We start from the raw sequence: 23,637 nt of genomic DNA on the forward strand, positions 1-23,637 counted from the left end.
AGTAATCTCTTCACCCACCTTGGGTCTCAAACTTACAACCCCGAGATCAAGAGTGGCAGGTTCCACCGAATGAGCCAGCCAGGCGCCCCTCGCCTGACTTCCTTTAAAACCCAGGGAGCTGCTAACAGCAAGGGAATTCTCAGTTTGTGCCCCGTCCCCTTTCCTGTGGAATATCTCACCATTGGCGTTTATTACTTTGGTAAGGATCATTTACAAACGGAAGCCGTTTCTCAAAGAAGGAGCCCAAGGCCTGCTTCTCTGGGACTCAGGAGTTGGTCGTCCTCGAGGTCCATCTGCAGCAGAACTTAGCCTCCGCGGATACCCGGGAGGCAAAGGGCACAAACCTTGGGAAAGCGAGCCGATCGAAGCCAGGTCACCCCGCCCAAACCCCTCTGACACCCTCTACGGGGCTGGCGGGCCGGCTCCTTCCCGCCCCTCTCGTTTCCAGTTAGGGTCGGGGACGAATCCACGGCCCGGGGGACGCAGACCCCGGGTTCCCTTCTCCCGTCGGGGCCGGGCCCGGAAGGTTGGGGGCGGGGTGGGGGTGGGTACTGGTTCCTGGTCACCGCTGGGGCCCTCGGGACCCCACCGGCCCGGGCCGCCCCACCTGGAGGAGCCCCGACAGCCTCAGACTTGCAGATTTGAACCGAGGAGGCCGAGCGGCCGGGCGAGAGTTCCCAGCCGCCATTGGTTGAGGCGGCGCCGTGACTTCAGCGCCGAGGGCGCGGGAGGGAGGGCGCGGGAGGAGCCTGGAAGGGGAGTGTCCGAGCGGCTCGCCGCCCAGCGAGCCCGAGGGCCGGAGGGAAACGGACGCCGGCGCTGACATGGGCCTCCAGCCCCGGCGCCGCGCAGAACCCACGGAGGGGACAGCGCAGCCGCGCCGGTCCGGCGCTCGCGTCTGTGGGGACCCAGGTAGGCGACCAGCAGCCCGCGCCCTGCGAGGCCTGGGTGGGTTCGGTCTGGGGGCGGGGGGTGGCTCGAGGCCCCCGGTGGGGGCGGAGAGAGTGGAAGACGCCGCGACAGGGGGCCGAGGGGCGGGGAGGAGGGCTCAGAGACCCCCACTCCTGCGCCCGGCCCCGGGTGGAAGGGCCGGGCCGGGGCGCGCGCGGGGCGGCCCGGGTGCTTGGGACCCGGAGCCGCGCACCCCGTGTCCGAGCCGAGCGGGCTTTGGGGAGGAGGGGGTGGCCGAGAGCCGGGAAAACCGCGTTCTGCCTCGATTTTCTCTCTCCAGACCGGGATTCGGCGTCCGGGCCAGGGCGCTGCTGGGGCGGGTGGGACCGGGGCGGGGGTCGTCCCCGGCTTTAAAGGTCCGCCCGCTGGCCCGGGAATAGGGCGTGCGCCGGGATGGGCAGGGGCACAACAATCGCGGCGAGCCGCCCGCCGTCTCCGCGAGGGGGGCGTGTGTGCGCACGGAGTTCTCCGTGAATAGAAACCGAATTCTTCGCGTGTAGTGGCGGAGGCGTGCACACACGCGCTCGCTCTCGTACACACGCTGCAGCACACGCCACCCAGTGTCACCCGGCGAGGGAGGAAAGAAGGAAGGAGCTGCCTGGAAGGGAACGGCCGAGGAAACAAATACAACCTCCTTCCAGCCGCCGCCGCCCCCCCCCCCCCCCCCAAAGCCGGGCTCCGGCCCCGCCCGCCTCCTCGGGAGACCTGGAGGCAGAGGCGGGAGAGGCCGAGGCGGGAGCGGACGCGGTGCCTCCCGGCGGGGTGGGGCGCAGCAGCCGAGCTGGCGGCCCTGGGAGGGGGCCACGCGCGGGATCGGCGCGCCGGGTGCGCCTGGGGCAGAGCGCTCCTGGCGTGGCCGCCGGCCGCGAGCGGTCGGTTAATGATTTAATCGCCCGCTTGGGGCGGTGGAGCTGCGGTCGGCCGTCTCTGGCTCCGCCCCCTCCCTGGAGCGCCCCCAGCCGGGGGTACAAAACTGCCCCTGCCCCGGGTGCGTCCTCCACCAGCTGCCCTGCGGGCCGGGCCGCCGCCGGTGAGTGTCCGACGGGGAGAGCCGGATGGGAACCGGGAGCCGGGGCTGGAGGGCTGCGGCTGGGCGGGCTTCCTGGGAGAGGACTGAGCCGTGTGTGTGTGTGTGTGTGTGTGTGTGTGTGTGTGTGTGTGTGTGTCTGGGGGAGGGGTGCTCTCTGTTAACTCAAACCAGATTCCTGGTGTTTCCCGTAGAGATACTGCAGCCTGGGCTTTGGAAGTTTTCTTTCTCTCCCTGAGAGAATGGAGGGGAAATACAATGCTTTTTCTTTTCTGTTCACCCTTTGCAATCTGACTGGCTCCCACGCCCTCAGCTGCATCCTCGGCGCCTATTCTTTGCTCGTGTGTATCCGAGCAGTTGAATGGGGACAGGGTCCCCTAGCTGCTGAAGCCTGCTGGCTCTTCTCTAGAGGGTGCGTGGTGCTGGAGGGATGATCTCCGTCTTCCTTACCCCAGCAGCCATCTGGACCAGAGAAAGCTTTCCCCGTGCAGCCGGCGTAAACAATGAGGGGCCCAGTTACAGGAGGGCCTCCTGCAATGCAACTTCTTCGAACAGTCTGGGTTTCTAATAACTCCCCGCCGCCTCCGCCCCCTTTCTGAGGCTGGGGTGGAGGAGGGGACCACCAGCAGGATGGACTGAATTTTAAGAGAACAAAGGGCACAAAGGAAGGGGGAACTGAGCTGTGGATTTTCCCCAGGAATGGGGAGTTTTCTGGACCCAGGCTGGGCCCATCCAGGCCTCTAGGTGGCTCCAAGGCTCCCAGAGCAATAATGGGGTGTCCTGGGGAGTGTGGTGAGGCTCCGGCCCTGTGTGGTAGCTAGGAGCCTGCCAGGAGTGGGGGGGTGCCATGTGGGCTCCACCTTTTATCAGCTGCCCTGTGTGAGCTGCCCATGTGACTACTGATTAGTGTGGTTCATCTCCTCCAAATGTGGACTTTGGCCCACCACTCCTGGAGGACAGCTGCTCCTTCCCACAATTGGGGCTTCAGTGAACCTTGGGAGATATCCCAGTGGGTTCTGGTCTTCCCAGGGGTTCTGGTGACCCACACAGGGACAGGGAGAGGGCTGGTGTGATCAAGGGAGTCTGCACCCAAGACGTGATGGTTTGGGGTGAATCTCAACCCCTCTGATGTCCCCCTGAGCTCACAGACCCCCGTTAAACTGCTTCGCTCAGGCCTCTACTTGGAACATTCCGTCCTTTATTGGGGTCCTTTATCTGCCTTTTCCTCTCTCGACCCTTCTTTTTTTCCCTTCCTTTCTCCCTTACACATGCCCACCCACTGATGCTTATCCCAAGTGGATGTGCAAACCCGGATCTACTTCTGTCCTCCTGCCTCTTGGAGACTGAATGTCCAGCCCTCACAAGACGGGAGCCCAGGGAGCCCCAAGCAAATGAGAGCCTTATCTACAAAGTGGGGTGGGAGGATTTCTCCGCCCCAACAGATGTCGTCCTGGGAGAGGAATCTTAGACCCTTCTTGACAAGTCAGGCGCTTTCCCAGCAGGGCCTCAGATTGGCTCTGGTTCAGGGATTCCAACCCCCTCCGCCTTTGGAGTGGTTGATTGATTTCTGTGGCCAGGACAGGCCGTGCCCAGGTGTGGCCAGCAAGGTGTTTGATATTGGCCAGGCTTGCTTGTTTTCTGTCTCCTCTCTTTCCCTCTCTCTCCCTCTCACCCCCTCTCTCGCAGTCACTCTCCCCTTCTCTGGGGTGGGAATAGAGAGCTGAGAATTTCTGCCTGTCTCCAGCTTCCTTTGCCCTAGGTGGGGAGGGTGGAGTCTGTCCCTTGGAGGAACAGGATCCGGGTTGATGCCAGAGATAAGGCTTGGGGGCGGAGGAACAGGGGTTGTGCAATCTTGCCCTGGAAGCTGAGAGAGGGCTGACCCCAGCTTAGGTCTTCTGACCTAAGTACTGAAGGCTTTTCCTCAACCTTGGGAAAAGGAACCAAACCTTGGAGCCAGCTGGCAGAGGGTCCTGCAGGGCTTGCTCTGGGGAGACTTCTGGGATGTTCCGGAGGAGACAGACCCATGCCAGCCCTCTCTGGAGGAACTGGATGGTCACACCTGGAGGGACGTGTGGGTGTGTGTGGGTGCGGGTGTGTGGCTGGATGTGGTCCTTCCTCGCTCGCTCGCAGAGTATCGCGAAGGAAGTCTAAGCTATTAGTTTCCCACATTCCCACTCAGTGTGTCCTCGAAGCTCCGGCTGAAAATACGCCTCTTGTGGAGCCTTGGGCTTCCTTCCAGAAACGTACATCAGAGTCTCCCCCAGGCACTGCCGGCTTGCAGCTCGGGGCTCCATGCCAGGGTGGCAAGCGCTGGCATCCAGACCCCTCCTTTTCCAGGAACAGGGGCACCGGAAGTCTCCACTCCGCCTCCCGAGCTGGGGAAGGGTCTCCCTTCGGGGTCAGGCAAGGGCAGTGTGGGGCACATTCGTAAAGGAAGGCTTCCACAGAGACTGAGCTGCCCTGCTGGCATTTCCCCCTCTTTCCTTCAGCCCAGGAGCGGGGGCCTCTGAAAGGCAGCAGTTCCAGGGCAAGAAACACCCCTGAGTGTATACTCAGGGACAGCGGCTCGCCCGGCCAGGTCTGCTCAGAATTATGCCATTTTTGCAGTGGCCAAATGTGGGCTGCAGACCCCAGCTTCCAGATCTTCCCAGGGTGACCACGGAAGCTCTGTGTCCCGGCTTCTGTTCCCTGCCCCTCCTTTGTCTGTTCCCCCAGGGGCCCACTCCCTGCAAGCCTTCTTTATGCCTTAGAATATCGCCCTTGAGCATCAAAGGGGGACTAGCGCCCCTGGCTGGGAGAACACAAAAGGAGGCTTCTCTGGGCTCCACTATAGCTTCTATACCTTAGTGAGAGTTGGATTAGGTCCGGAGAACCAGGGAGCATTTTATTGGGGGGTGGAGCGTGTGGAGGTTTTGTGCATTATTTGTCGCTGGCACCCACAGTGCCCCAGATTCCTCAGTTATCCGGCCCTCATCCTAGAGAGGAGCGGCAGGCGTTTCTTTTATCCCACCTTCGCCTCACACCCCCACCCCCGTATCAGGCTGAAATCAGCAAGAGTTTAAGTCTGGTCCCAGAGAAGCCAGACTCTTCATCCTGGATCGTGAAAGGTCAGGAAGGGAGGAAGCCAGAGGGCGAGCGGAGCCAAGTCTTGGATGGCTCGATCCACGGCCTGTGGGGACTGCAGTCTATCTCTGGGCTTCAGAAGCTGGGAGGACCCCTCCCCCTGCAACACTTCATCCTGGGGACCCCCCCCCCCCACCAAGGACTTGAAAAGGGTCAGCTCTGGAGCCTTTTGGATTGGGTATCATCAGGTGGCTCCGGAGGTGGATGTCTTTGAACTTGGCCAGAGTGTCACTGGGGATGCTGGAATTTTCCTGCTACCTTTCGAGGTGTGGGCATAGGGCATCCACTGAGAGAGCACATTACAGCATCTTCGCAGCATATACGTGAGTGCTCGCCTCTTGTTGCGCTGAGGGCCTTGCTTACACGAGCTTATTTAATCCTTATGGCAATGCTAGGAAGTACATAATGGCACCAATCCCTTTGAAAGCGTGCGGGGAAACTGAGGCACGTGTAACGTGCCCGGTGTGGCCGGGCCGCGGTGGGGAGTCTGGCTCCAGGGTCCGTGCTCTCCGCCTCCACCCTGCGTGCTCCAGCAGGGCCAAGACGGAGATTTGCCAGCTCGCTCTGGAGTGAGTCCAGATCCACCCTCTGGAGAGCCTCGAGTGTCTTTCGATCCCCACTCCTCGGCTGAGCAGTGGACTCTCAGGAGAAGGGAAGTGAAACCAAACAGGGCCTGGCAGATCTGATTTCAAGCCCAGCCGCTTCTTTGTGAGGCGCCTGGGCTGGAGGGCGGAGCATTAGGGCCGCTCCCAGGTTCGGGGAGACCTGCCCTGGGTGCTCAGGCAGAGGGGGTCCCCACCAGGCACCTCTTCCTTCTCTCCTGGCTCTTCCCCCTGTGATGGCAGCCGCTGCTTGTGTCCCGAGGCAGGCTGGGGGGAAACACAAGCTTCCAGGAAGAGTCCCGTAAACAAGCAAAGTTGCTGATATCCTGGAGTCACTGGCTCTTGACTCCTTCAACTCCTGAGCGGCTTTGCAGCTTCCTGGCTTCCCGTCGTCGTTGGGTCACAGGGCACGCCTTCCCTTTCTTACCCCGGAGCTGTTTTCACCCCCAGGTTGGGGGCGGGTGGGGGGGCCTTCTCCTTCCTCCTCCCACTTGCCTTCGCTGCCTCCCTCTCCTGGCCCAGAGCACACGGTTCTGGGATCGGGAAGGAGGTGGATGCAGAGACCAAGGTGAAGGAGCCCGGTGGAGAGGATGGCCGGTTGCCCCTGTATTTCCCAGGATTTATCTGTACTTGTCGCTGGGGTGGTGGAGAATGGAGTGGCCAGGCTGGGAATATTTTAACCTGGAATTCTATGTAAAACTGTGTATCCTGTGCGTGTGCATGCATCCAGAACCTTCAGATCTCAGAGGCCGGGGCCCCAGCAATACTTAGGACCCTCCCCTGCGCACCTTACGGTGGAGTGGGAAGAACCACAGTGGGAAGAACCTCAGAACCAGGCGGATCCTGAGACTCTTCTCTCAGCCCTGTTCTTCGCAAGTACGTGACTTGGTGGAGCATTGGTGTCTCTTAGCCTCAGCTTTCTTATCTGTAAGATGGGGATGATAAGTCCCTTGGATGGTGGGAAAGAACACAGGACAGTGGTAGTACTTGTTTTGTTGTTAAAAAAAAAAAAAAAAACAGGGGCGCCTGGGTGGCTCAGTCAGTTAAATGTCCAACTTCAGCTGAGGTCATGATCTCACGGCTCGTGAGTTCAAGCACCGCGTCCTGCTCTGTGCTGACAGCTCAGAGCCTGAAGCCTGTCTTCGGATTCTGTGTCTCCCTCTCTCTCTGCCCCTTCCCTGCTCGCACTCTCTTTCTCTCAAAAATAAAGAAAACATTTAAAAAAGTGGGGGGAAAAAAGCAGTTTAGCCAAGATAGAGCAGCTGCTTGGTGCAGAGGAAGAGCTCAGTGAATGTGAGTTCCCTTTCTCATACTTCCGGTGACACGTGGGCCACCTGAGATCCACAGGTGGGAGCTGGGATAGCACTTCCCAGAGTGGGGTCCTCAGCCCCAGCCTTAGAGCCCAGGCTCTGCTACAGTTCTGTCACAAGCCTAGACAGCTGCTTCTGTGTTTTCCAGCAGTCAAAGGGTAGATTTTCTAAGCTATAGTGTGTTTTCCCTACTGCACCTTCACCTGGCTAAGTTACTGGCTTCATTTTCTTATAAACTGTAAGAAACTATCAGTTCTCTGAAATGAACGAGAATGTCTGAATCCAGTGGTGAGCCTAATGCATGATCAGTGGAGATCCCTCTAGATCAGCACTGCCAATAGAGGTACCGTGCCAGCCACATACGTAATTTTCAGTTTTCCAGTAGGCACAGTTTAAAAAACTAAAGACAGGCATCTGGGTGGCTCAATCGGTTAAGCGTCCGACTTCAGCTCAAGGCATGATCTCATGGTTCGAGGGTTCAAGCCCCGCATCAGGCTCTGTGCTGACAGCTCCGAGCCTGGAGCCTGCTTCGGATTCTGTGTCTCCCTCTCTCTCTGCTCCTGTCCCACTCATGCTCTATCTCTGTCTCCCAAAAAATAAATAAATGTTAAAAAAAAATTTTTTTTTTTTACTAAAGACAGGTGGAATTAATTTTAATGTTTTGTTTAACCTGAGTGTACACATCAAAAAGATATCATTTCACCACATAATCATAAAAAATTAAGACATTTTACATGACTTAATCACACAAAGTCTTTGAAATCCAGTGTGTTTTTAACACCTATGGCACATCTTTATTTGGATGCGAAATTGTAGAAATTCTTCATTCGAATTTGAATTTCCTACAACTTAGGGTTGAAAAGGTGGGTTCGTATATAGTCAAGTGTGTTAAGCAGCGTGGACATTAAATATATATAAATTAAAAAAGAAAAGACTAGCGTCCCCATTTAGCAGCTATAATAGTCAGAAAATACAGCTAGGTAAAGGGGGGAGGAGCATAATCCACTCACAATGACAAGAGGGCACAGAATGACCTGGGATAAACACCACAAGGAATGTGTATGACTTAGAACATTTAATAAAGGAGATTATCCAAAAGATTTGAATAAATGGCTATGAAGCTTTGATGTTGTGATAAAGTCCATTCTTCCCAAGTTCATTTCTTCTGTCCTTTCAATTCCAACATAATCCCAGTAGGATTTCTTTTGGGACTTACCATTTTTAAAGTCCATCTGGAAGAGGAACAACGTTAGGAACAAAAAATGCAAGGAAATTTTAGGGAAAAAATTAAAGTAGGGATATTCCCCTATTAGATGCTCAAAATGTTTTACAAAGTGGCAGTGTAGACCTGTTTAGAAATCAGCAGACCAGCAAACAAAAAGGGGAGTCCCGGGGCACCTGGGTGGCTCAGTCGGTTAAGCGTCCGACTTCGGCTCAGGTCATGATCTCGCGGTCCGTGAATTCGAGCCCCGCGTCGGGCTCTGTGCTGATGGCTCAGAGCCTGGGGCCTGTTTCAGATTCTGTGTCTCCCTCTCTCTCTGACCCTCACCCATTCATGCTCTGTCTCTCTCTGTCTCAAAAATAAATAAACGTTAAAAAAAGTTAAAAAAAAAAAAAAAAGACAAAAAGGGGAGTCCCAAGATAGATTCATGAGTGGAAGGGTATCTGTAAATAAAGAATTTAATATCTGGTGAAGGTAACTTTTAATGCCTTACCCGCATTTTATAACAATCCTATAAGGAATCAGTAACGTGCATACAACATTGTTGTATTTTAATCGTTTTTCTATTTTAAACAACCCACAATTTTATAAGCCACAGGCAGCTTTACTTTGTTGTATTTCCTTCCAGTATTTTTCTCTCTGAGTAGTTGCTCATTATTATACTACCTGGTGTTGTAGAGGAAGTGGATATTTTCATAAACTGAAAAGTGGAGAAGGTCTTTGCTTCATAGTGTTAAAGCCAAAAACCACGCAACAAATTTGACTATATAAAAATGAATGAGCACTCTGTGGAAAAGAAGACAAAATCACCCAGCTGCAAACGGGTGCGTGATAAACTTACAGAAATATGTAGGATGGTAAGAACATTTTAACTGCTTTAATATTTTAAAAAGTCCTACAAATCCATTGAAAAGGTGAAGCCCCTTCCCCGGAGAATTGGGCGAAAGGCTTCGACAAGCAATTCCCAAGAGAAAGATACAGAGGCCGATGATGCACTTTTTAAATGCTCATCCTCCCTTATAATTAAGGAGATACAAATGACAAGTTTGTGAGTGTGCTGATTGTCTTGTTTTTGTTGTTTCCAACTAAAGACACAGAACCTGGTCTCAGACACTATATTCCTGTGTTGCTGGAACTGCAACTTGGTGTGTAGAACCTTCTGGAGAACGAGTTCACAACAAGACACAGAAGTAATTTAACTTACTTTTCGACCGGAAATAAAGATTGGCGCAAACTTAGCCAGAGGATTTTTGTTACAGAGTTGGGATAAAATGGAAACAACCTAGCATTCGTTAGCGGCCCACTGGATGTAAAATTTTGGAATTTAGTACTTAAATTAAAATAACGCAGACGTTATTTATGAACATGTAAATATTTTCCCCCAAAGGTGAACAGTGGTTGGCTTTATTTATCTACCTACAGTGGAAGGTACTGCCCTTGTCCTAAAGGGGAAAATGCCTCAATCAGCACTAGCCAGTAGGAACGGTTTGCGAGTTTCAGATTTCATTTCCATTTTGAATAACTGTATTTTATTATCTTTTTATTTTTTTTTTAATGTTTGTTTTTGAGACAGAGCATGAGCAGGGGAGGGGCAGAGAGAGGGGGAGACACAGAATCCGAAGCAGGCTCCAGGCTCTGAGCTGTCAGCACAGAGTCCGATGCGGGGCTGGAACCCACAAACCCTGAGATCATGACCTGAGCCACCGTTGGGGACACTTAACCAACTGAGCCACCCAGGTGCCCCAATAACTATATTTTAAAAAGTGAAAAGAGATAGGTGATATTAATATATTATTTAACCCAATATATTCAGAATAGTCTCGTTTTAACATGTAACCAATAGAAAAATAGGATGAGCTATTTTGCATCTTGAAGTCCATTGTCTGTTTTACCCCTTAGCACGTGTGAATTCGGACTCCCCGCGTTTCAGGTGCTCTGTAGCCACGTGAGGCTGGTGCTGCCACACCGAACGGTATAGCTGTAAATAATTTAATAGCCCTAGAGAGGCAGCAGAAGGCAGGAGTCACTGAGAAGTTCTGGTGTGGAGTACGTGGGGTTCGCCTTGTGAGCCCTGCTCCGGCCGAGAGCCTCGCATCCTCATTAGCTGGGCCGGGCTCACCCAGCAGGGAAAGCTGGGAAAGTGCACAGGTAACTTGCATCTCTGGGAAGCAGGTATTGAAACTGGGCCCTTGTTCACTTTCCCTTTCTTCTAGGAAGCAGGAAGTGGGATCTGCCCACATGGGGCTGGGCAGTGGCATCCATGGGCCAGTGAGCCTGGTCTGGATGGGCAGGCAGGCAGGGGTGATGGAGCAAATACAGGGCCCCCAGCCTGGGAGGTTTTAGGAAGGGAGCTTGGTTCTGGTCTTCCTTCTTGGCAGCTGGGACTACCAGGAGACATGAGGGGGACTAGAGCGGAGCGGGAGGGAGGGATGTTGGAGGCGGGGCCTTGTGCTGAGCTGCTAAACACGCCAGGGGAGTCCTGGCTCGGGCTTCAGGTTGGTCTCTTCCCCCACCCACCCCTTCCCAGGGAATCAGAACACGGGGAGGTTCCTCTGAGCAGGGAGCAGGAATGAGATCCTGAGTAGGGAAGACCGCATCTGAGCCAGCCCTGAGAGCAGATCTCTGACAGAGAGTCCGTCCCAATGAGTCTTGGTTCCAAGGGTCTTGGATAAGCAGCCTCCCGATGCCGTCCTACCCACCCACCCCCGTCTTCCACGGACACATTCTCAGCTGGGAACATCTGAATAGGCCAGGAGGCATCACCTCGTACAGAAAACCATGGGTCCAACGCCCATCAGAAGTGGGCTGAAGTCACCATTTAAGTAGATGTGAGAGTGACCTGTCGGGTGAGGCTCACGCCGTCTGAGCCTCAGTTTCCCTTTCTGTAAAACGGGGGGCAATCTTGATACCCTCCTTGCAGGGCGAGGGGCACAAGTGGCCCATGGTCTAGGACAATGCCTGGCATGCGTCAGACACCAGACTCTGTCATTTAGACAGTGTTGCTGTTTCCACACGTGGCTTGGTGGTCCACCGTTTGGGGGGGGGGGCACTGGGGTGCTGGTTGCCCTGTGTGACCCCAGCCTTTTCTCTGCTCCCGTGCAGCCACCGGAAGAGCTGAGCTTAGGGCTGTAGGAGCAGCAGAAGCAGAACTTTCACCTGCCCCGGGCATCTCGGATAGCGTCCCACTGTGGGATCACCTGTGTGGGAGGCTGGCCTCCAACTTGGAGCTTTAGTGACACTGGAAATTGGCCAGTCTCCGGTGACGGTGGGGGGGTGGCGATTGTTACCTTTCATCTCCTGCTCAGTTGAAGAGGCTCAGGCATCAGGAAGCAGCTGTTGGGGAGCGAGCTCTTTCGGGGGAGTCCTAATCTCCGTGTTTCCCCTGACACCGGGCTGCTGGAGGTCGCCCACTTTCTCCTTCACGACTTTGAATACAACCTGTCTAGCTTGGGGGAGGGGGAGGAGGAAAAAAGAACAGACATCCGCGGGGGATTTTGGCGCAGAGAGAGTGGACCCTAGACCCACCTCACCCAGCCCCAGCTCGGTGCCTTGTATTGGGCCCTGAGAACCAGACAGTTTTAAGCTGGTTTTGAAATTAATGTCTTTTCCTTAATCAGCCGTTGATGCTTTGGGACATTGATGCTTTGGGATTTTTATGATTATTATTTTTTCTTACTTTTTTTTTTTTTGTTGTTTATTTTTCACAGAGAGAGAGACAGAGACAGAGCATGGGCACGGGAGGGGCGGAGAGAGAGGGAGACGCAGAATCCAAAGCAGGCTCCAGGCTCCGAGCTGTCAGCACAGAGCCTGATGCGGGGTTCGAACTCACGAGCCTTGAGATCATGACCTGAGCCCAGGACGGAAGCTCAACCAACTGAGCCACCCAGGCGCCCCTATTATTATTATTATTATTATTATTATTATTATTATTAAAACAGCATACCACATCAAAGGAAACAAAAAAAAATTGCCTGTTTTCCACTCAAGCCTAACTTAATTCCTCAGTTTCCCTGTGTGCCCTTTAAGCCTTTCTCCGTGTAGACGTGTAAATGCTGTGTATGAACAAGCCTGAGCTCTGCCTGCTTTCTCCTTCCCCTTAATGCCTTTTGGGAAGCAGCTGCCCGTGTGGCAGCGTGGTTTTTGCAGGTTAATCGTGGTTTTCGCAGGTTAATCATTTGAGTTAATAGGACCTACTCCTCACACCCCCTTCCTTATTCCTGGCCGTTAGGTTGTTTCCAGCTTTTTGTGATTCTAAATAAGGCTTCTATGCATATCTGTGTGTGTGGCTTTTTTCCTGCTTTGAAATTGTTCCACAGGGCAGTTGCTAAATCATAATCATTTTATTTTTTTTAATTTTTTTTTTAACGTTTATTTATTTTTGAGACAGAGAGAGACACAGCATGAATGGGGGAGGGGCAGAGAGAGAGGGAGACACAGAAGCGGAAGCAGGCTCCAGGCTCTGAGCCATCAGCCCAGAGCCCGACGCGGGGCTCGAACTCGCGGACCGCGAGATCGTGACCTGAGCTGAAGTCGGACGCTTAACCGACTGAGCCACCCAGGCGCCCCAGTCATAATCATTTTAGAGCCATTATTTAAAGAAACTGCCATAGTTGCCCCTGCCCCAAGACCACACTTGGGGGCAGTCCCTTCATGTGTCCTTTCATGTGTCCCTTAAGTCCCTTAATGTGGCTTCACCATCTCTGAGAGTATGGTCACTCCATACCCAGGGATTTTAAGGAGATATTTGACACGGATAGGCAAGTGGTACAGGAGTGGGTAACGGTGGTATTTCACGTTTCCATCCCGGGCTTTTTTTTTTTTGGTCGCTGTTCAGGCCCAGATTATTTTAAGACCGTGCTTCTTCATTTCCTGGTGCAAACAGCACACTTACAAATAGGAGGGCTTTTCGCAGTGCGCGTGAAGCAGGTAAAAGATTCCAGATAGTACTAAAGTCGGCTAAAATAACAACATCGCCCCCACCACTGTTCCTCCTGCATTATGTAAGAATGTGGATCAAAGCGTCCACGGTTCTGTTCATTCACCGAGCAGCCCGTCAGCCCCGTCCCACTGTTGGGAGTTAAACCGTCTCGTGCCTTCGCTGGGATTCCTTATCTTTGCAGGAGAAGGCTGCCGAATGTTCCAGAGGGCACCGAGTCTCTCTCTGGCCTCAAAAGCCAGAGCCTCTAGCCTCTCAGGGAGGGAGAGGAGTGGCCCGTGTTACGAGGAACTTGCACAAGGCCCTTCCATGTGTCGCTCGGGCTGGCAGGGGCTGTGTGGCAGAAGGCCTCCCCCGTTCGGGCAAAGTTAAGTTCTTCCTAGTGGTGGAGTGTTGGCTGCACCCTGGGAGAAAGGTCCGCAGCCCAGCAGGTGAGACCTGCCGGGGGAAAAGGCCTCTGGGGCTTGGCCGGGGCCTGGAGTCTTTGATTCTGCCCTTCCTCTCTTCCCCCATCTGGGCCCTCAGCGACTCCTGGTGTCACTGCCTCCAAACCCTGCCCCGCTTATGCCCTCCTCCGTCCGTCTCCGTAGCCGCATCCGTCTCCTGGCCCCCATCCTCTGCCCCGGGCTCTGCAGCGCCGGCCGTCTTGTGCACCAACCATGTGCTGCTTGGGAACTGCCATCTGTTTCCTTTCCTACCAAGAATACCATCCAGACTCCTACCTGGTCCTCAGGGGGCTGGGCCTGTGTGACCTGGCCCTTGGCCCCTGGGTTTCCGTTCTGTTCCTCAAGCTCCGCAAGCTTCTTCCCACCCCTGGGGATGTGCTCGTGCTGTTCCCTCCCTGGATTGCTCTTGACCTGCCTGGGTCCTTTCCACCATTCAGTTCTCAGCTCACAGAGCCCCTTCCTCAGAGGGGCCTCCCCCAGGCCCGTGACACCCACACTTGCTCCCCTTTCTTGACGCCAAGCACTTGAGAGACTGACTGTCTTACTTGCGTGTATACAGCGCTGTTCCCCACCCACCCATATTCACTACAGACTTGCCCCCGGGAAGGCGGGGCCTTATCCACCTTGAGATTTCCACTGTCCTGTCTTCGGAGCCTAGACAGGTATGGGAAAATGGGTGGATATGAATGAATGAATGAATGAATGAATGAATGAATGAAATGAACACAGCCTCCTGTCGCCATCCCAAGCCATGACTGAGGTTGTCTTTCACCAAATATCCCCTTGCTGTCCACCGTGTCGCTTGGGGCTGGCCCCGGATGGGCGTTAGAACAACTCAGGGGAGTTGATGGAGAGGCGCCTCTGGTGGCAATGGCAGTTCGGTGGGCGTAGAAGCATGCGTGCCGTGAAGCAGGGTGAGCTGCGGGTCAGCTGCGAGAGTGGGAGGCCGGCCTTGCCGCCCCAGGAGAACTTGGGTCTCTCGCCTGCCTTGGCCCGGCTGCCAGGAGCCAGCCACCGCTTGGGTGTTTGGAGCGCACTGGTCCAGCCTGTCCTTCTGTCTGTCTGATTGCTGCTTGACTGGCTGATCTGGGAGGCCAGTGCTCTGTGTGCAACATGCCAGGAAGGATGGGTGAGGGGTCCAGGCAGGCGATGTCCTCCGGGGTCCCAGAAGAAGAGCTGAGCTGGGAGCGTGATTGGTGTAAACCAACCAGGGGCCTGGCCTTCCAGGGAGGGTCCGTTGCTCCTGCCTTGAAGGAATGTTCTGGGGATGGTGGGGCCAAAGGGTAGAGGCATCTAGATCCATCAGAGGCTGGGGAGAGTGAGGGACAGCCGTGAGTCCCTGCTCCCTTTTCCTTTGCTCTGGCAGGAGAGTGGAATTGTGGCTTCGAGTGAGGGACAGCCGTGAGTCCCTGCTCCCTTTTCCTTTGCTCTGGCAGGAGAGTGGAATTGTGGCTTCGGGCCAGGGTGGTGGTGCCCCGCCCCGGGCAGGCAGGCTGTGGGGAGTGGCCGCCTTGTCATCAGGCAGCCTATTTAGCCACATCCCCAGAGCTGAGTCATGGCACTTAGCAACACCCCCTGCCAAAGGCACAGCTCTCTTTGGCAGGATCCCCTTCCGGGTGGGAGCGCAGGCCTCCTGACCTGCCGCCCCCAGGACTGGCCCAGGCCACCTGCTTGCCCCTAACCTCAGTGTTCCATCTCCTCACCCCCGCATCGCTCTCTGTTCAGAGCTTAGGGTTCTCACCAGCCCTGAAGCCTGGCCCATCGAGTCTGAGCTCTAGGATCCCAGAGACCCAGACCTTGGCCCCGTCCCAGGATTGCTAGGCAGTGGGATGGCAGGTGACTCCACAGAGACCCCAGCTGTCTCCAGACTCTTTCATGCTGGGTACTGGAGGGATGGTTTGGTGTTTTATAAGCCGGAAAGCCTCATTCCCACCCCCAGGGAGTGCGGCTATGAGTAGCACACAGCACCGGCCAGACTTACTTTCTTTCTGGGGGTGTAGGGCCCAGCAGGATGCTGGGGCCCCGGGCCTGGCCTGTGGATTTCCCCGCTGGCCCCTCTTACCTGGTTTTTTTGTTTTACCCTCCAGGATAGAAGGGGGGCTGATGGCATGATGGGACCCTCCTGTCCTGTAGTCTTGGTGGCCAGAATGCCAGGTCCCTGTGAGTGGCCACAAGCCACTCCACGGGTTCTGCTGAGCCCTTGGCGGTTGAGTGTGTGGTTCCCCTTTCTCTGTCAGGAGCACTTCCCATCGGGAAACCACAGCGCTTAAAGTTGCCTACTGGGTCTGGGGATTCCTACTGTTACAATGAAACCCTGAACTCTGGAAGTGCGTGTCTTGTGTTCCCACAGTTCTGACCCTTTGTGCCCCCTATCCTGTCTCCCACCCGCCCACCCCCCCTTTTTTTGTTGTTGTTGTTTATCTGGTAAGTAGTATAAGCTTTAGTTTCCTAGCTGTGTTCTCAACCTGGAGCAATTTTGCACCCCCCCAGGGGACACTTGGTATGTCCGGAGACATTTTGGTTGTCACGCCTGGGGAGGGATGCTGCTGGGATTTAGTGGGTAGAGGCAAGGGTGCTGTGAAACATCCTACCATGTGCAGGATGGCCCCCACCACAAAGAATTATCTGGTTCAAAGTGTTGACACTCTCGGATCGTTCAGGAACTTTCTTGAGGAAGCAGCTAGGCTTCTCCTTTTTCTGGACTCTCCTGGCCCAGACGCAAGGAGAGGTGTCCAATTGGTAAAGGTAGCTGGTGAAGGATGCTACCCACCAAAGGCCAGAGAAAGGTCTGGAGCAGAGCACTGGACCAGGAGGCCAGCTTCTCGCCCAGCTCTGCCGTTTGGGGCAGAAACCTGGATGAGTGACTTTGCTTCAGTGACACCTGTTTTCTGGAGCTGCTCTGGGTGTCCCTTCCCTCCCAGCTCTTTGAGATCCCAAGATTCTGTGACTAGAGGCAGGAGTTCGAATGCAGGCCGTTTGAACACGTGAGCCTTTCCCATTGTTGCCTCAGTGTCCTGGGGGCAGCAGAAGCTCAGGGATTCTCTGGTACCAAGCGTTCATTAGAAACCTGGTTTGATTTCCTTCTGTTCCTAACACGTCTGAGACCAACGCCAGCCTCCCTTTGTCTTTTTTAGCCAAAGAGAGCTTTTCCCCCAAAGGTTTGCCTGGGAGCCCATGGCAGACCCAGAAGGTCACATATGCTGACCCTCTCCTGGGCAGTGTGGCGAGGGGATAACCCTGAGGCCAGTGCTTCTCATGTAGTTGGAGTCAGAAAACCGGGGCCCATGGGCCAAATCTGGCCCACAACTTGTCTTTATATATAAAGTTTTATTGGGACACAGCCATACCCTTTGCTTCCATGCAGTATGTTGCTGCTCTCCTACTGGAAAGACAGTATCTTCCCCAAAGCCAGAGATCTTTAGTCTGTGGTCCTTTATAGAAAATGCTGGCCAATCCTTGGCCTCGCTGGTCCGTGTCTGATTGTTTAGAGGTTAGGTCCCAGGGCGTGGGCAGGAGAAGAGGGTTCAGGTTAGGGATGGGGAGAGCTAACTCGCCTGAGGGTTGGTGGGAAGAAGGGGCAGGAGGAGGGAGAGCTGACTGGCGGTAGTGAGAGTCCTCACCTGGCTCTGAGCCCAGCCCAGGTCACCTGTGCCCCGGTGCCTGGCTCCTGCCTCCCGTCCTAGAGAACTTTGTTTGCTGGAGTGACAGTCGCATGACTGCCTGGGGCGGGGTTTGGGGGGTGGCACTTGATGGTTGGGGAGCCGTCAGACTGGGCGTCAGCAGCTGGACAAAGACTGAGAATGCTGTGGGGGGTGTTTGGAGGACACAGGGGTCAGGCCGGCCGGGAACCCTGGAGCCGGCTAGAGGCTGAAGGGAAGCCAGCGCGGCCCCTGGACTGGGAAGCAGAAAGGGAGATGGGGGAGGGCAGGACGGAGGTGTTGCCTTTCAACAGGTCTTTGAAGACCCATTGCTAGATGGGATTCAGTGGTGAGTCGGCCCCGTCGGAACCCTCTGGAAGCTCAGGGTCCAGTGGGCACATTACAGCCCAGCTGGCAGGAATAGAACGATGTAGCCGGTGCCTGCCGGGAGAGGGGACATCCAGAGTGCCGGGAGGCCGGAGGCGAGGTGGCCGAGAGGGTTCACCCTGGCTAAGGACGGTTTCCCGGAAGAAGTGACGTCTCAGCCGGGCCCGGAAGGACGTTGAGTGAGCCAGGTGACAGGGTGTGCCAGCAGGGACCTGCATGTGTCCAGTCCTGGAGTCCAGGAGGCAGAAGCTGAGAGAGGGCTAGGACAGAGAGCAAAGGTAGGGGAGCGGCAAGCAGTGGCGTGGCGGAAGGAGGGAGGCAGGGACGGGTCGCCAGATCGAGGGGTCTGCACCGGTGAGTCCTGGATGGCTTTTGTTTTAGAGAAAAGGTGAAGAATGGTCTGGAGAGGGACAGAAGGGGAAACAGGGATCTGCTGGGCTGGCGTCGGGGGCCAGGTGGGATGTGGCGGCCTAGCTGGGGGTGAGGAAGAAACCGGCGGGACACCCACGGGTCGCGCTTCGCAGTGGGAAGAGTGGTCCCGCCATGAAGTCTTGTTGGCAAGACTACGGCCACCATCACCCCTTACCCACCCGCCTTGTCGGATCCCGTCCGTCTTCCGGCCCTGCTCAGCCCTGCATTGCTGGGTTTAGCCTTTGGGGCAGGTCCCTCCAGAGGGAAAAGGACTGGTTTGTCTCCAACAGTCGACCTCAACTTGGTGCTTGCCAGGAGCTATATGGGTGGTACCTGGAGCTTTCAGATGCCCCAGGCTCTCCGGGGCCCCCCTCGCTGATCTTCAGTTCCGGTTAACTGTCCCCCCGGGGTCGGCAGATCTCGGGGGCCGGGCCGTCTAGTCCCTGCCCTCCTCCTGCACCCTTAATGATTCAAGAGACCAGAATTTTCTAGTCTTCATCCCTAGGAGACACAGGGTGAGTGTCCAGCAAAGAGCTTGGCCCCACGGTGGAGAGGTCGCAGGCGGGGTCCTCGTTTGTGGGACACCCAGTAAGGACTGGAAGGCTGGAGAGCTGGTTTTGTGGGTCCCAGCGGCCCCGCCCCAGTTCTGATTCAGAAAGCGAGTCTGGCCGCCCACAGACGTGGAGGTGCCGGGCAGCGTCTCTCCGGAGCCCATCCTGTTCTCTCCCTCGTCAGAGGACCATGACTCAGGTTGAGGTGTCCACTGCCTCCACGGGGACTGAGGTCAGACCGCAGGAAGAACCTAGAGCGTGTCTCCAGCCCGGCTGTCCGCGGGAGTCCTGTCCTGGACCCAGGCTCTTTCCCAGAATGCCACACGGAACCGCCTGTGCATCTCTACCGCCTTAAACGTGGTTGTGTTCACGCTGGTGGCATCCTGGTCGGGGGACATGCTGTCCTTCAAAAGAAGGATCGTCCTTCTCTCTGGTTCAGGGAAAGCGTGTCTGTGGCTACCTGAACTCTACACGGCTACCTAACCCGAGTGCCTGCGCGTGAAGAATCAGGCAGGCTTAGGCCACCCACCGGTGGCTTCTTTCACAGGATTTCATTCTGGTGGGAGAGCTGAGGTTTGGGCAGCAGCCCCTCCCTGCGGCCAGCCCGGGTTAACCCTTTGCCTGCTGTTCTCTTCTTGCAGCCCTATGATCTCCCCCTTGGCACCTATGCCCGCCGGACTTTACATCTGACCCCCGACCCGCCTGCTGCCTTGGGAGGCCCGCCCCCCGCCCCCCTCCCCCCACCGGCAAGATGCCCATCCTCAAGCAGCTGGTGTCGAGCTCGGTTCACTCCAAGCGCCGCTCCCGCGTGGACCTCACGGCCGAGATGATCAGCGCCCCCCTGGGCGACTTCCGGCACACCATGCACGTGGGCCGGGCGGGGGACGCCTTCGGGGACACGTCCTTCCTCAACAGCAAGGCCGGCGAGCTGGACGGCGAGTCCCTGGAGGAGCAGGCCGCCTCCTCGTCCTCCAAACGCGGCCTCCTGTCCCGGAAGTTCCGGGGCAGCAAGCGGTCGCAGTCGGTGACCAGGGGGGACCGGGAGCAGAGGGACATGCTGGGCTCCCTGCGGGACTCGGCTCTGTTCGTCAAGAACGCCATGTCCCTGCCGCAGCTGAACGAGAAGGAGGCCGCCGAGAAGGGCTCCGGCAAGCTGCCCAAGAGCCTGTCGTCCAGCCCCGTGAAGAAGGCGAGCGCCGGGGAGGGCGGCCAGGAGGAGGCGGGCGAGGGGGAGCTGGCGCCCCGGCGGAACGGGGCCACCGCGCCCCACTCCCCCGACCCCCTCCTCGACGAGCAGGCCTTCGGGGACCTGACGGAGCTGCCCGTGGTGCCCAAGGCCAGCCTGGGGCTCAAGCACGCCGAGTCGGTCATGTCGTTCCACATTGACCTGGGCCCCTCCATGCTGGGCGACGTCCTCAGCATCATGGACAAGGAGGAGTGGGACCCCGAGGAGGAGGGCGGCGGTTACCGTGACGGGGACCCCACAGGCAGCACCCTCCGGGCTCCCCCGGCCCTGGCATCGGCGGCCCCTCCACGGGCAAGGCAGCAAGAAGGCGCGTCGGGCCGGGACCTGCCCCAGGACGAGGGCTGGGCGGCGGCCCCCAGCCCCGGCTCGGCCCGCAGCGAGGGCAGCCACACCACGCGGGACAGCAGCTCCCTGTCCAGCTGCACCTCGGGCATCCTGGAGGAGCGCAGCCCCGCCTCGCGGGGGCCCGACAGGGCCCGGGCTGCGCTGCCCCGGCAGCAGGACAAGGAGTTCTCCTTCATGGACGAGGAGGAGGAGGATGAGATCCGGGTGTGAGGGGCACCAGGCGGGAGGGGGGCTCCGTCTCCTCCCTGCCCCCTCCCCCCCTCCAGGCCACCACCCCCTTCCCTTCCCTGTCCCGTCCCATCCTGTGCAAGGCAGCCGGGAGCCTGGCTCCCACCGCAGACCCTGGACGTCTCCCGTCCTGGACGTGGGGCGCTGGCGAGGCCGGGGCCCCAATGGGGACACAGGGAGGTGGCGTGGGCACCCAGCTGCCTGGCGCACCCAGCCCTCCCGTGTGCTGCGGGCTGGACCGGGTGCTTGCGGCAGGAACCGGTTCTCCCTTCCCTCCAGCCCGGCTTCAGACGGTGACGCATGTCAGCCAAGTCCCCGCCTCGTGGGGCAGCAGCGGCGGGTCAGTCCGGGAGCGGCCCCGGTGCCTCGGCCAAGGACGCTCGGCTCGCCTTTCCTCTCCTGGTGTTTCTGCTGTGACTGGTGGCCGTGTGGCAGGAGGAAAGGTGGTCCCACGCCCCGGCCCCCCGCTCCCGGCTCCTGCACCGCGAGCCTGGAGCCCCTTGGAGCAAAGCCGGACCGAATGTGTGCACTAACGCGGCCCCTTCCAGGGGGGAGAACAGGATGGGGAACGAAAGAAAGGAGGCCCCAGGCTTCCTGAATTTTCTAAAAGGGGCCTTTCCAGGATGACACTAGGAACAGGCTGGGCACTCGCTCGGCCCCTATCGATCTGTTTGTTCTCCTGTCCTGTTTAAATCCTTCCAGAGCATATCTGGAACAGTGTTAACAGCTCTGCTACCAGATGGAAGATCAAATCCTTTTAGAAAACCTTTATACTAAGTGCTTCCAGACTTTATTTAGAACTGTATGGGGTGGGTGTCCGTGCGTGTGTGTCCTTCCCCTCCCGCCCCACTCCATGGCTATTAACAGTTGAAGGCAGCCAGTGTAGAAATTTTCTGGAAAAGGATTTTTTAAAAAATTAATATATCATTTCTTGGAGGGCTAGAAGCTTTTTTGACTGAGTTACTCCCCACCCCCATACACACACACACACACACACACACACACACACACACTCACACACACTGACCACTTCCCCTTCCTTTAGGCCTTTTCTGCCAGCAGAACCCTCTCCCCCACTTCTGAGGCCCCTAAGGATAGAGGATTGCCAGATTTAGCAATAAAACAAAACAAAACCAGAACACGGAGATAAATTAGGATGTCAGGCATACAAAGGATAATTTTTGTAGTATAAGTATGCCCCACACCATGTTTGGGACATACTTATGCTAAAAAAACTATTTGTTGTTCTTCTGAGATTCCAGCGTTTCACTTTGGTCCTGTAACCCTGCCCAAGGAGGTCGAGTGGGAGCTTGGGCATGTGCCCCAGGGTGAACTGATGATTATTTTCCTGTCCTGGGAGCAAGCTGACCCACCTTCTCCTGTCCCCTCGTACGCGGCGGAGGGAGGGGACAGGCCAAGGTTAGCGGGCGTCACTGCTGCAGCCTCTCCCGCTTGTTGCCAGATCCTGATCCAGACAGTTCCTGATTCCGGTGCCCTGTCGGTACTGTTTCCAGTAGTGTGGCTCCCACATAGGGGAGGAGTCAGAAGGGGCCCTACAGCCCCCACCAGCTGCCCTTGAAACCCATGCGAACAGTGGTCAGTTCCAGATTCTAAACTGTATATATTTTTTCATGGTATTGTTAAAACAGTGAGGAAACATTAAAAAAAAAAAAAAAAAAACGCTGTGGCCCTCCCGGTGTCCGTCTCTGCTTCTGGGGAGGGTTATCGCAGGATGTGGGTGGGTACGGGTGCCGACTGGGGGCCCTGGGGCTGCCTGTGCCCCTGAGGCACTCGGGATCTGGGGTGGCTGCTCTCCCTGTCCTTTTGGGGCCCCTCCCCTCCTGCGCTGCTCTCCGGCCCCTGGAGGGACGAAGCTCGTGTGCCCATCTGCTGGGCAGGTCTTGGGGGCTCTGGGATTTTGGTGGCCCACCCGCCACTTGCCAGTTGGGGGCCTGTGGCCACTAAGTCACTTAGCTGCTCCGTGCCTCCTTCTGCTCCTCTGTGATACGGGAACCCTGCTGCTCTTACAGGGCCGGGTGCAGACACAGTCCCTAGAAAGGAGCCGCCCTCCTTTCTTTCCCGGCTTTTCCCCATCTGACCCGGAGAATGTTACAGGCGGCATGCCCTTCGTCCAGACTCACGGCCTGAGAGCCCGTAAGAAACGGGTCCAGACGCCACCTGGCCACCTTCCCCAAGTCACTAAGCAGTAGACTCAGGACAACACGGACCTAAAGCCCTTTCACCTGGCTGCTCACGGCCTCCCGGGAGCTTCGTTCCTTCAGGAAGTGAGGTTGCGGGTGTGTCTGTCCTGGTTGGGGACCTGGAGACCCGTCCGCCCTGTCAGCCCAGGCAAGGCAGGGTTTGCTAGCTGAAGTCCCTCACACATCCTCCTTTCCACATGGGGGCCAGTGGGGCTGAGTTCCTGGAAACCCTGCCCCTCGCCTCGAGCATCCGCAGAGAAATTTGGACTTGAGCTCATCCTCCCTGGGAAGCAATTAGAAGCATAATAAAAATGTTGCACCGGCCCCTCTGTCCCTAGAGGGGCTCATTCTCAGCTAATGAGGGATGTGGCTGAGGCTGGGAGTGAGAAGCAGGGTGTGGTGGCCCCAAAAGAGGGAGGGGAGAAGACTCTCTCCCCTTTGGTCCCCGAGGCTCGCCTGAGAAGCCCACGGCCCCTGCAGGGCACATCTCGCCTTAACAGATGCCCTGTAGGGCCCCTTCTACCTCCAGCAACCCAAAGCAGGAGCCAGGGGCTGCATCTGGGCAGTAATGTAGTCATGCTAATTCAGGTCAAGGCCAACACTTAACAAAAATGTGCTGCAGAGCTTGCTGCTCCGGGCAGGGCTGTGGCTCTAGCCTAAAGATGCGCGTCAGCACCAGCCCGCCCCGGTCCAGCCTTCGTGTCCCGTCCGCGACCACCGCTGCAGGCCGGGGCTCTGCTCATGCTTCCCCGGGCACATGCTGTCCTGCACCATTACTGTGGTGAAGGCTGGGTGCCAGCCCTTAGGACCGCCATATGCCAGGCACTGCCCTTGGTGCTGGCCTCATTTATCGTCATGACAACTCTGTGAGGCCCTCGCTATTCATATTACCCCCATTCTACGGATGAGGACGCCACGGCAACGGAAGGCCAAGGAACCTGCCCAGCCACACACAGCTGGCAAATGGAGGAGCTGGGGCACGGACCCGGGCACGGCCTCCAAGGCCTTCCTCT

At 56.7% G+C, this 23,637-nt stretch overlaps 1 protein-coding gene across 3 annotated transcripts; it reads left to right on the plus strand.

Annotated features, from left to right (window-relative positions):
- The first annotated feature begins 759 nt into the window (after window positions 1–759).
- On the plus strand, window positions 760–21,999 carry CDC42EP4 (CDC42 effector protein 4). Of its 3 annotated transcripts, none has more exons than XM_053892591.1 (2): window positions 760–912; window positions 19,246–21,999. In XM_053892591.1, the coding sequence occupies exon 2, from the start codon at window positions 19,356–19,358 to the stop codon at window positions 20,403–20,405; it is 1,050 nt and encodes a 349-aa protein (XP_053748566.1). In that variant the 5' UTR covers window positions 760–912; window positions 19,246–19,355; the 3' UTR covers window positions 20,406–21,999. The 3 variants fall into 3 exon arrangements, with proteins under 3 accessions (XP_053748566.1, XP_053748567.1, XP_053748568.1); XM_053892592.1 differs by lacking the exon at window positions 760–912 and adding an exon at window positions 1,661–1,981; XM_053892593.1 differs by lacking the exon at window positions 760–912 and adding an exon at window positions 16,107–17,996.
- Window positions 22,000–23,637: the final 1,638 nt, after the last annotated feature.

The sequence above is a fragment of the Panthera pardus genome, unplaced genomic scaffold (genome assembly GCF_024362965.1).
Source record: "Panthera pardus isolate Hobbes unplaced genomic scaffold, ASM2436296v1 HiC_scaffold_3, whole genome shotgun sequence".
NCBI classification, from domain to species: Eukaryota; Metazoa; Chordata; class Mammalia; order Carnivora; family Felidae; genus Panthera; species Panthera pardus.